The sequence below is a fragment of the Phascolarctos cinereus genome, unplaced genomic scaffold (genome assembly GCF_003287225.1).
Source record: "Phascolarctos cinereus isolate Bilbo 61053 unplaced genomic scaffold, phaCin_HiC Scaffold_2;HRSCAF=192, whole genome shotgun sequence".
NCBI classification, from domain to species: Eukaryota; Metazoa; Chordata; class Mammalia; order Diprotodontia; family Phascolarctidae; genus Phascolarctos; species Phascolarctos cinereus.
The window spans coordinates 251,973,642-251,986,265 of record NW_027555625.1 but is presented as its reverse complement, the minus strand read 5'-3'; the positions used below and the strand labels follow the sequence as shown (position 1 = coordinate 251,986,265).

The following is a 12,624-nucleotide window of genomic DNA, read 5'->3' as shown; positions in this document are numbered from 1 at the left end:
ACAAATAAAGGTCATGCCTTTGCTTCTACTAACACTAGGCTGACACAGGCCTGACCTTGACCAAATGAAACCAGATTGAACTGGATTCTCTACTTTTAGTCTTCTGGTCGCTGGCCAAAGATGCCAAATATGTTTCATTGTCGTCTTTTGTTGTGTTATTTCTGTGATTTTTTTTTAAGAATGGATATTATGTTGAGGATGTGTACAAAAACTGTAACTTAAAGAGCAATTCAGTGACTGTTGGTGTAGGGAAGTCAAGTCTTTCAAGGGTCATTAAAGCTCACAATTGAACAGGATCTGTTGCACTAAAGCATAAAGAAAAGTTTGGTTGAAAACAAAAAATGCCAATAAACTGACAAATTTGGTGCAAAGCAGCCTAATTAATCCTCTGAAGAAGGACCTGGCAGCTGGAGTGGTTGTTAACTGATTCCTCTATGGTGTAACATCAGCTTCTTGAAGTTGGAAGAACATCAAGACAGTTTAAAAAAGAAAAAAGCTAACCATTGATATGAAGTTTAAAAAAATGCTTGTCATAGGAAAGGCAGTATAAAGACTGGAATACCAAAGATTGGAAAATAGGTAATTTTTACTGATGAGACTCAACTTTTTTATCCAAAGCTATTCCAAAACAGCTTTCAGAAGTCCAGGTGAGCCTATAAAATCTAGGCATCTTCATCAGACTATAAAACATTCATAAAAAAAAAAGTTTTGGAATTTTTTATTTACTGTGAACCTGGAAGTCTTTTCCCCAGTGAGAGATATTGATGAACTCTCGTAAATATACTGATATGTTGAAAAGCAGAACTGTCCTGGAATTACAGAAATTCCTAAATGGACATAAATACTGCAAATATTTACAAATACCGCAAAAAGACCATGCATCATGCCACACTTCACAAAAGATTAAGAAATTTATCCAAGAGATAGAATTAACATGCATTAGTAGTGTGAGAACTCCCTTGATTTAAACCACACTGAAAGCTTATGGGCTATTAATCAAGGCTAGACTTGGAAAAAAGTAATGTTTGTCAAAGGTAAGCTTAATATCCAATATGATAAAAATATGATTTGATAATGAATTAGAATGTCAGTCTTGTGAACTCAATGCTCATTTGCACAAAACAAGTGATTTCAGTAAAAGGACATATTGCATATTAAAAAAGTAAGGATGTTAAATTTTTTTATCAATAAATTATTTTGTTTTGTCCCAAGTAATCTGAACATTACTGGAACCATATGGAAAGGGTTCAAAGTATTAGACAGCCAGAGAAGTGATTCTAAGAAGTTAAGAGTTTTCACTCATACTACCTCATTTGTAAACTCCATTAACCAGGTTGTTTGGAAATACACCTTCCAGCAAATGTAGGCAAGGTTCTCACACAACTAAGCCAGCTGGTGTTTACATCATTTCCCTCTGGCAGTTGATGTAGCTTTAAGATTCATTCACAGATAGATATAGATCCTAATGTTGCCTTTTGAAGATTTTTACTGCAGTTATCTTTTATGCAAAGAAATGCTCCTTTAAAGACTTACATTATTTGATACTGAGTGAAGTGAGCAGAACCAGGAAAACATTGCACACAGTAACAGCAACGTTTGATATTCAACTATGATAGACAGCTCTCAGCAATATGATGATCCAAGACAATTCCAAGTCTCATGACGTCAGACATTATCCACACCCAGGGAAACAACTATGAAGTCTGAATGCAGATCGAACCTTGCTATTTTCACTTTTTTTGTTTTTTTTTTCCTTCTGTTTCTTTTACAACATGACTAATGTGGAAATATGTTTTTAACATGATTGCACATGTATAACCTGTATCAGATTGTTTGCTGTCTTGGGGAGGGGAGGAGAAAAATTTGGAACTCAAAATCTTATAAAAAATGAATATTGAAAACTATATTTACATGTAATTGGAAAAAAATAAAATACCATTTACCAAAAATAAAAAATGCTCCTGTACTTGGATATTGTCCCAGCTTTTTGATCTCTTGACTTTTGAGTTTGATATATCAAATTCCTCCCTTAGAATGTTAGTTCTTTGATTACAGGGATTGCCTCTGCTTTTCTATTAGTAGCCCAAGCACTTAACTCAGTGATTTGCATGTATTAAGTATAATCAGGAAGACCCAAGTTCAAATCCAGTCTCAGACACTTAGCAGTGTGAACACTTCTATCTGCCTCAGTTTCCTTAACTGTAAAATGGGGACAATAAAAATGACTACTTCTCAGGGTTGTTGTATCAAATAAAATATTTAGCACAGTGCCTGGCACATAGCAGGTGCTTAATACTTGTTCCTTTCCTTTCATCTTAGTCAACCACATACTACACAGAATTCTCTTCAGTTATGTAGTATATCACGTATCTGTGTGTTCTGCCACTATGCTATTCCCTTCTCACTTTAAAAAGGAAATTAGGATTACTAACTAGTACATAAGGAATGTGTTTGGGGCACAGTTTATGTAGATTCTAGTAAAATTTTTGATAAAGTATACTACTCTTGTGGAAAAGCTAGATTACACATTAATACACTCAAATAATTCCAAAGAACGATTGTTAATGGTTCAATATCACTGTAAGGTGTTGAAGTTACATCGTTTTACAGAATCATAGAATCCTAAGCACCTCAATGATTTGTAACCACATTTAACATTTATCTCAATGATTTGGTTAAAGGCATAGCTGATATGCTCGTCAAGTTTGTATAAGAAACAGAACAGTGGATGACAGCCTCCAAAAGAATCCTGTTTGGTTTTTTTTTGTTGTTTTTTGGTGAGGCAATCAGGGTTAAGTGATTTGCCCAGGGTCACACAGCTAGTATGTGTCAAGTTTCTGAGGCCAAATTTGAACTCATGTCCTCCTGACTCCTGGGCTGGAGCTCTATCCACTGCACCACCTAGCTGCCCCTCTCCAAAAGAGTTCTGAAGGCTAGAGTATTGGACTAAATGTAATAAGATGAAATTCAATAGGGCGGAGCCAAGATGGCGGAGTAAAAGCAGTGACTTGCTTGAGCTCTCCCCCAAACCCCTCCAAATACCTGTAAAAAATGACTCTAAACAAATTCTAGAGCAGCAGAACCCACAAAAAGACAGAGTGAAACAAATTTCCAGCCCAAGACAACCTGGATGGTTGATAGGAAAGGTCTGTTGCATCAGACTGGGAGAGGAGCGCAGTTCAGTGTGGGCTGCGCAGGCAAAGATGGGGCCAGGGCAAAAGTGGAGCAGGACCCAAGAGACTGAATAACAGGCAGCTGTGGTGGTTTCCAGACTTTTCAACCAACAAATGCCAAAGACAACTCAGAAGGTCAGTAGGAAAGGTCTGTCAGACCTAGGTAAGAGAGGAGTGTGGTCCAGTCCAGGCTCTACCGCCACAGCCCCAGGATGGTGGCCACAGTGGCAGCGGTTGCTTCCAGAGCTCTCAGCCTGCAGATGGTGGGGGTTTCAAGCAGCTGATCAGAGGGGGATTGCAGGGATCTCTTTGCTGGTGGTGAGGCAGGATTCTCTTGCTTTGCCTATGCTTGGATCTGGGTCACAGTCCTGGGTGGCAGTCCTGAGGTGACGAGCCCTGGCATGGCTTGTGGTGGTGGTGAAGAGGGAATCCTCCTCACAGTTCCAAGGCAGAAAAGAGTGCTTGTGGTCACTCACAGACGAGAGCACAGGCCAGGAAGGGAGGACACACCTCCCCCCTGACCACACCACCTTGGAAGAACTGAAAATGTATAAGTTCTCAGAAGCATCTCTGAAAACAGCTGCACAAAAATCCTTAAGCTTGGGACAGTACAGTCTCCACAGTGGAAGCAGAGCCTGACCTTAACAAAGAGTTTAAAAGTCAAGTATTTGGCTGGGAACATGAGCAAACAGCAGAAAAAACTAAAGACTATACAATCTTACTTTGGTGACAAAGAAGATCAAAACATACAACCAGTAGAAGACAACAAAGTCAAAGCTCCTACATCCAAAGCCTCCAAGGAAAATATGAATTGGTCCCAGGCCATGAAAGAGCTCAAAAAGGATTTTGAAAAGCAAGTAAGAGAAGTAGAGGAAAAACTGGGAAGAGAGATGAGAGTGATGCAAGAAAAATCATGAAAAACCAGTCAACAGCTTGCTAAAGAAGACCCCCCCAAAATTGAAGAAAATAACACCTTAAAAAATAGACTAATCCAAATGGCAAAAGAGATCCAAAAACCCAATAAGAATGCCCTAAGAGGCAGAGTTGGCCAACTGGAAAAGGAAATCCCAAAGTTCACTGAAGAAAATAATTCCTTAAAAATCAGGATGGAGCAAGTGGAAGCTAATGACCCTGTGGGAAATCAGGACATAATAAAGCAAAACCAAAAGAGTGAAAAAATATAAGACAATGTGAAATATCTCATTGGAAAAACAAGTAACCTGGAAAATAAATCCAGGAGAGATAATTCAAAATTATTGGACTACCTGAAAGCCATGATCAAAAAAAGAGCCTAGATATCATCTTTCAAGAAATTATCAAAGAAAACTGCCCTGATATTCTAGAACCAGAGGGTAAAATAGAAATTGAAAATCCACTGATCACCTCCTGAAAGAGATCCCCAAAGGAAAACTCCTAGTAATAGTATTGCCAAATTCCAGAGTTCCTAAATCAAGGAGAAAATATTGCAATCAGCCAGAAAGAAACAATTCAAGTATTGTGGAAACCCAATTAGGATAACACAAAATTTAGCAGCTTCTACATTAAGGGATTTAGAGGGCTTGGAACATGATATCTGGAGATCAAAGGAGCTAGGATTAAAACCAAGAATCACCTACCAGCAAAACTAAGTATAATCCTTCAGGGGAAAAAATGGACAAGGAAATAGAGGACTTTCAAGAATTCTTGATGAAAAGACCAGAACTGAATAGAAAATTTGACTTTCAAATAAAGACTTAAGAGAAGCAGGAAAAGGTAAATGGGAAAGAGAAATCATAAGGGACTTTAACTAAAGTTGAACTGTTTATATTCCTACATGGAAAGATGATATTATAACTCATGAGGCCTTTCTCAGTATTAAGGTAGTTAGAGGGGATAGATAGATAGATAGATGGCACAGGGTGAATTGAATGTGAAGGGATGATATTTTAAAAATAAAATTAAGGGGTGAGAGAGGATTGTACTGGAAGAAGGAAAAGAGGCAAGAAAAAGCTTTTACAGTGGAGGGGAAGAGGGGAAAGGTAAGAGGGAATGAGTGACTCTTACTCTCATTGGATTTGGCTTAAGGAGAGAATAATACACCCTCAGTTGGGTATAGAAATCTATCTTACCTTACAGGAAACTAGGGGGAAAGGGAATAAGAGAGGATATGATGGAAGGGAGGGCAGATTGCGGGAGAGGGTAATTAGAAGCAAACACTTTTGAGGGGGGACAGGGAAAGAATAGAAAAAATGGGGTGTGGGATAGGATGGAGGGAAATATAGTCTTTCACAACATGACTATTATGGAAGTGTTTTGCATGACTACACACATATAACCTATATCAAATTGCTTGTCTTCTCAATGAGAGTGGGTGAGGAGGGAGGAAGGGAGAATTTGGAACTCGCAGTTTTAAAAATGAATGTTAAAAATTGTTTTTACATGCCACTGAGAAATAAGATATACAGGCAAAGGGGTATAGAAATCTATCCTGCCCTACAGGAAAACAGAAAGGGAAAGGGATGGGGGGGGTAATAGAAGGGAGGGCAGATTGGGGGAAGAGGTATTCAGAATGCATGATATCTTGAGGTGGGGGGGAGAGAGATGGGGAGAAACTTGGAACTCAAAATTTTGTAGAAGTGAATATTGAAAACTAAAAATAATTAAATTAATAAAAAATATAACAAAATAAAAACAGACTTTGGACACAAAAAAAGATGAAATTCAAGTGATAAATGTAAAGTTTTGCACTTAGGTACACAAAATCAAATTCACAGGTATAAAACAGGAGAAACATGGATAGATAAATTCTAGAAAAGAGCTAGGAGTTTTAGCGGACTGCAATTTAAATATGAGTCAGCAGTATGATGTGGCAGCTAAAGAAGATAATGGGAACGGGCTGCATTAAGGACCTAGCTTTCAGGAATAGGGAAGCAATAATACTGCTGTAATATACCTTTGTCAAGCCTCTCTGGAGCACTGTGTTCAGTTCTGAGCTCCACAGTTTCAGAACTTTTATTAGCTAGAAAATGTCCAGAGGCGAGCAACCAGAATGATGAAAGGCCTTGAGTCTATCATGTATTGAAGGTCAGTTAAAGGAGTAGGCATGTTTAGTTTGCTGAAAAAAAGACTGAGTGGGCATATGATAGCTTTTTTCCCCCCAAGTATCTGAAAAGTTGTCATGCAGAGAAGAGATTAGACTTGTTTGGCCCCACAGGGCAGAACTAGGAGGAATGGGTAGAATTTGCAAAAGAGGCAAATTTAGGCTTAATGTCAGGAAACTGTCCTAACCATGAGAGCTGCCCCAAAGTGGAAGAGGCTACCTTGAGAGGTTGTAGGGCCCCTTTCCCTAGAGGTCTTCAGGCTTAGGCTGGAAAATCACTTGTCAGCTATCCCCTGAGGTCCTTTACAACTCAATTCTGTGATTCTGGGAGCTGCTGTTCAGGAAAAGTCAGATTTCTGGGCCCTCCCTTTAACATGTCCATCTTCAGTCTCAGTAAAAGAGAGAAAGCAACCTAGGAGAAGCAATCTAGTGGAAGCTACGTGGGATTACAGACCTGTAAAATCAAGGGATTTAGAGCTAGAAGGAACCTTAAAGATCATCTTATCAACCAAAAGTTGGATGACCACTTACTGGCTATGCTATGGGATTCCTTTTCAGGTACTGGTGGACTAGATGGTTGCTGAAGTCTCTTCCAATTATGCAATTCTTTGATTCTTATTCTTTAATACCATGAACTATTTTGGGCCTTTCATCTTGCATTTGAATGAACTTATGCATTAGGAGAAAGTTACAAAGGCATATCAATTTGGGTACAAGTTGTTGCGAAACTCAATTGAGAAAGTACATGGAGAACTTTTCAAACTTTAAAGCACATGTCATCTATTATTGTTAATAACAGTAAAATATTCCCAACATCTTAAAAGAACCATATTAAAGAACTATTTCTAAATCTTCCACTGAATAAAGTTACATTTGTAGCTGTATGGTCTGCAAGATTTTATCCTTCATAACAGTAACACAAAAATGTTGGGCACTTGATTATTAGTATTTCTGCTAAAGGTTCAGAAATTCAAATCTTCCCATTAAAAAAAAAACCTATCATACAAGCTGGTTTTTTACCCTGAAAGGAATAATTTATTGACAAATACCCAATATCCAGTTTAAGGAGAAGAAAGATCAATTCCCACCCCTTCATCTTCCTTCTCCTTACTGTTCCCCAACAATTTCAGCCACAAATAATAAAACCTGATAAAAGGACACTACACAGTATATTTCCTACTGAATCTGCCTCCTAACATTGCATGGAATGCAGCCCCTAGGATTGATAAACAGATACTGGTGTATCAGAACTTGCTTCTCTGGAGTAGAGAGAAGATTAAGGCTGAACAAAATAGGGTCACCTTGGGCTGAAGGGAGTATTCCTTCAGCCAGCGAGATTTTATTGATATGTATACAAGCAAACAGATTTTAATCCCACTGCTGAGAGCCAATAAGGCACAAAACTTCACCCTCAAAATCATGCCTTACATCAGGCAGAGCAATTGCCATAAGAAATAATGCCAAATGGCATCATTTTAAAAACAGAAAATAAAAGTCTTAGAGCTCCTAAGAAATATTGATATTAGGAAGTTAACAAAATCCCAAGACAGATTCTTGCTAATCCAAATCAATTCTTTCCATCCATCTCTAAGCCTGTCTTGGGGGAGGGTCCAATCCTATTTCTCATTAAGTCTATTTTCTGAATTTATACCTACTGTAAACAACAGCAGGATCAGATTTACTGACCAATAATGTACAATCATTTGGGCTTACTCAGAAGCAGAATAGCCAGTAGGACAGGGGGACAAGTTGTTGTCACTTTAAAGTTGCTTAAGACAGAGGTTTATCTCTCATCTGGTTATGATATTCCTTGCTGTCTAGAAGCCTTTGAGCTGATTAGTGAAAAGTAGGAACCTGCTAGGAGCTGCTGCAGCCATTCAGAGGAGAACAGAGAAGCAAGTTTCATACACTCAAATGAAGTTAAGGAATGAGCTAAATAAACACACAAACTGGCAAAGGCATGCTGCCATGAGGGTCAAATGCAAAACCACACAGTGCTCAAAACCCAGCTTTAGAACCCTCAATTTCTTTATATAAAAAGATTATAAACAAGTAAAGCATAAGGTGATGTAAGGCTTGCATTTCAGCTTCAGAGTTCAAAGATAATATTTCCTTAATATGAGGCTAAAGCTGCTTTGCTTCGTTTTGATTTTTGAAAAGTCCACTGCATTTAAAAAATAAAGATTTTCATTTTGTTAAAGCTTGAGCATTAGTGTAACAACCAGGCAACTGCTAATTAGAGTCTCCTTTCTGGAAGGCACAGAAAAATGGACAGTTTCACATCCTGACAATCACTTTTTTTGGGGGAAAAAAAAATCAAGCTAGTTAGAATCTTCTAGTTATTTATAAGAGCTTTCAGAAATCGATGGAAGGGAGAAAAGAAACAACAGTTCCAAAAAGTTTGTTTCATAATTATTCTTCTTTCCACTCCCAAGAAGAAATCTATTTGGGCATTCAGCTAAGCTATAGTGTTTTCCAAATGGGAGTTCATGCTTTGGCTTCTATACCCAATGAGAAAGTCCTGTCCATTTAAATGCACCTCCCAGGAAGAATAGCACAGTGATACACTTCATCTATAAACTTTAGTGTAAAATATCTGTGTACAAAACTTTTTTGTTCTCTATTTTACTCAAATCCAGCAGCAAGTGTCTATATATGTATGGATATGAATTCTCAAAACTGGACTCTGTCCATTTCCTGGTTTGAATTATAATTATATTGTTCTTTTCTGCAGAGTTGCTCATGACGAGTTGAGAGGGTTCTTGAACTCATTCTGTGGCAGAGTACAGCTCCAAAGGGATCTAGAAAGGAGCATGATCCTGCAAAGGTTTGTCGCTGTCTCCTGTTGGTGAAGGAAGGTTGTCACTGCCATTCTCCCTGCCACCAACGACTTTGGACTGCAAAGGGGAAGAGACATAGAAAAAAAAATGTATAACAGCAGTAGGTCTAAAGTGGATATATTTCTGGTCAGTGCAATGACCAGGCCTGACTTAAAAAAGACTAATAATTAACCATGCCATCTTTCCACCTCTTGATAGAGAGAAGGCAGACTGCAGTAGAAGGGCCAAAATAAGCTGTACATTTTCAGACACGGCCAATGTGTTGATTAGTTTTACTCTATTATACTCATTTGTTAAAAGGAAGATGTTGGAAGAAAAGTGGAAGGGAGAAAGATGTTAAAGGGAATTAACAGAAAGAAGAAAAGAAAGAAAAGAGAATCAATATAACAAGTTCAGAAGGGACATACACAGGATAATTTTTCTATTCATTAAGTTTAACATACTATTTAACAACAAACTACATATAAGAAGTTCAGAGTTTAAAATATAATCTTGTTATTTGTACACTGAAATGTTTGTATTGATAATTAAATTCATAATAAAAATATTTAATTTTAAAAATAGATATATTTCAAAAATGTACTCAGAATAGGTCCTGAGTCTCCTCTTTATATTAAACTTTTCTCTTAAGTGGCTGTATTTAATCACAAAAAAAAATTGGAAAATAGTAGATTAATTAATCTTATAATTATAAGTTCCACTACCTTTATGGTCCCAACTCGATCTTCAAAAGACTTGAAGGTTGCAGAGTTCCTTTAAAGAGACAGAGGGGATATCAATACTAAGGAGCAAGTGGTTGTACATATACTCCTTCACCTGGGAAAACTGCCTCTGGAGAGAGGCCTCAATTAAAAACATCTCCCTGGACTCCTGACATTAGCCAAAGTTAAGAAACAGATATATAACATGATTAATTTGGCCAGCACCCTCCACTGCTGCTGTTATCTCTCACCTCTGTGACCTTGCCCAACTTGTACCACATGTCTGGAATGTATTCCATCCTTATCTCTACCCAAATAATCCTCAGATCCCTTCAAATCTCAGCATAAGTGCCAGCTACTCCATGAGAGTTTTTCTGGTGTCCCTAAGTATTAGCACTCTCCATCTTAAAATTACTTTGTATTGTTTTGTTTACTTGTATTCCTTTTGTATCCTCCACCTCCTTTCCTCCCAGTAGAATGTAGGCTACTTTCGGGCAGAGGCAATTCATTTTTGTCTCTGTATCTCCAGCACCTTGGACAGTACTTCACATTTGGCAGCCATTTAATCAAGATTTGCTAAGAAATGAATCATCAGTGACTTTCCACCCAACAACAATATGGTAAGATGAAGAAATGAGCTCATAAATTTCACCTAACACTCCAGCTCTCTCCTTTGCATCTTAGTTATTTATGTACAGATTTACTCCCTCCCTCCTTTAGATTCTAAATTCCTTGAGGATAGGAACTAAGTTATGCTTCATCTTTGTATCCCCAGTGCAGAGCAGTACCTTGCACAAAGTAGGTATTTAGCACATTTGTGGACTCTGTCAAGTAAAGGTATAATGCAATTATAAATTATAATTGATCCATAAAACAAAAGGTTTCTTTGATGAAGTTCACACCTATAATGTACAATCTAATCTTTAAGTGAAGATTATCCTACATAGATGACAACTGTGGTTTGAGTTTAGTGGCAGATAAGGAGGTACTGGGCTACAAACAAGTATATTTTCCCTTTATACTGAGTATTTATTTGTGTCCCAACTTACTGTATATAATCAAGATAACAGGAATTCAAAGCTATAGGTTCTTCATCTTTCATAAAAATTATTTAAATAATAGAAAAAAGAAGAGGTGCTGATAATGAGTAAAAAAAGAGATAAAACAGAAGAGGCAAAGAGAACAGGCAAGCCAAACTCCTCCAATGTGACCTCATTTACACAATCCAATTTTCTTCAAATGAGTAAGTCACCTACTCTACCCTGGAACATTTAGATACAAATGTGTCTATGACCTCTCAGGGCAACTGCTGGCTTACAGGAAATTCAGGATGTGAACTCCAAACTAGATTTTACTAGTGGTCACAAGAAGTTTAAAATATAAAGAGAAATTTACTGAAAGTTAGCTCCAGGGCCAGTAGAGGATACTCAACACAGTTTAATGCAAAGATGAGTAGATTATGTCTATAGGGATTTTAAAATATTCCCCACGTCTCCCCCATCCAGGCTCAAATAAAACAATTCCACATGAATAGTTCTGGTGCCGCTTGAAGCCAAAATATTTCGGTTACCAGTTCTGACCTCCCTAGTAGAAAAGCCACAGTATCTAGACAAAGAAAGGTCTACAAAAAGTAGCTCTTTGGTGTGGAAGACTACTACCTGATTAGCCTAACAAACTAGGCAGCCAGTTAGGTCTCCTTAGGGTCCCTTTAGAAGTACAATATTGCAGCACTATTTGGCAAGACAATAATTTTCTCTAGAGACTTCATTAAGAACCTCATATCCAACCAACAGGCTCTTCCTTATCAACCCAAGGAAGACCTTTTTACACCCTGAACTTTTAGGGAGCTAAGGAAAACTGATTCTTGGATGAGGGTTCTGCAAGTAAGGATGACTGAAAATTATGAGGAATGGTGGAAGGGCAAGCAATTTTTAAAGACAAGCATCAGAGGAAAAAGTCTCTATTCCTGTATCCCCAATCCCTCTGTATACATTCTACACAAACACCCAGATTCTTGGTGAGTAATTGAGATCATTTATACATTACCTCATAGCTGGCATACTTATTGAATGACGAATGGAGTAGCTGCTACTTGGAAGCATTATAAAAGCAAAGAAGGAAGTAAGAGTTAATAATGAAATTCAGATAGAAACTGGAGGTTCCTAACATTCACAGGATATTAAACATGAGTTCACAAAAATCCTACCATAGAGAATGCATGAGGAGATGCATCTTGGTTATTGTTACACAACACAACTTGATGGAGTTGTCAACTACAGAAATGTATTAAGAGCTCCTTCCACAATGGTAATTAAAATGTTTCAGCTGATATCAAACCATCTCTCTTTGTGCTTGATTCAGGGCTATCTATTCCTTCACCAGTTCCCCTTGGGACTTCAGAGGGCTGGTGAGAAGACTGTGGTATTATTCAAGAAGTCCAATTAGAGAAGACTATGCTGTAGGAAAAAACTAACAACTTCCCAAATCTTCTGGTATAAATAAACTAAAGATTTCCTTAAGTGATTTTCTATATAGTTCAAATAAAGCTGTGGCAAAAAAGAATTGAACAAAGCAAATAGGTCAAAATGTTCAAATCCACAGTGTGTTTTGTATTATATAAGGAAGAAATTAGTTAGGCACAAATAGCAAACCTGTTTTTGTTTGTTTGTTTTTTAAGTTCAGTTTTCTTCCCAACATAGAGTGCCAGCAGGAGAAGCAACATCTGACTGGTTCTTTTCTATGATCCAGTGTAGAAAGAGCTCCTAAGCATTGTGCACCAAATGAGACAGAACTTAATTTGAAAACAGGCACAACACTCTTTGGAAAAATTA

At 37.6% G+C, this 12,624-nt stretch overlaps 1 protein-coding gene across 18 annotated transcripts in view; it reads right to left on the bottom strand.

Annotated features, from left to right (window-relative positions):
• Positions 1-7,006: 7,006 nt before the first annotated feature.
• Positions 7,007-12,624, bottom strand: part of TPD52L2 (TPD52 like 2) — a 28,964-nt gene continuing 23,346 nt past the window's right edge. For 12 of the 18 annotated variants that reach the window (XM_020981633.2, XM_020981644.2, XM_020981647.2 and 9 more), the window contains 3 exons: positions 11,840-11,881; positions 9,797-9,845; positions 7,007-9,149 (listed from right to left, as the gene is read on the bottom strand). In XM_020981633.2, coding sequence (XP_020837292.1) covers positions 9,054-9,149; positions 9,797-9,845; positions 11,840-11,881 — 187 coding nt within the window. In that variant the 3' untranslated portion in view covers positions 7,007-9,053. The remainder of the gene's footprint in view (positions 9,150-9,796; positions 9,846-11,839; positions 11,882-12,624) is intronic. The other 6 variants (XM_078149911.1, XM_020981649.2, XM_020981645.2 and 3 more) reach the window with 1 other exon arrangement.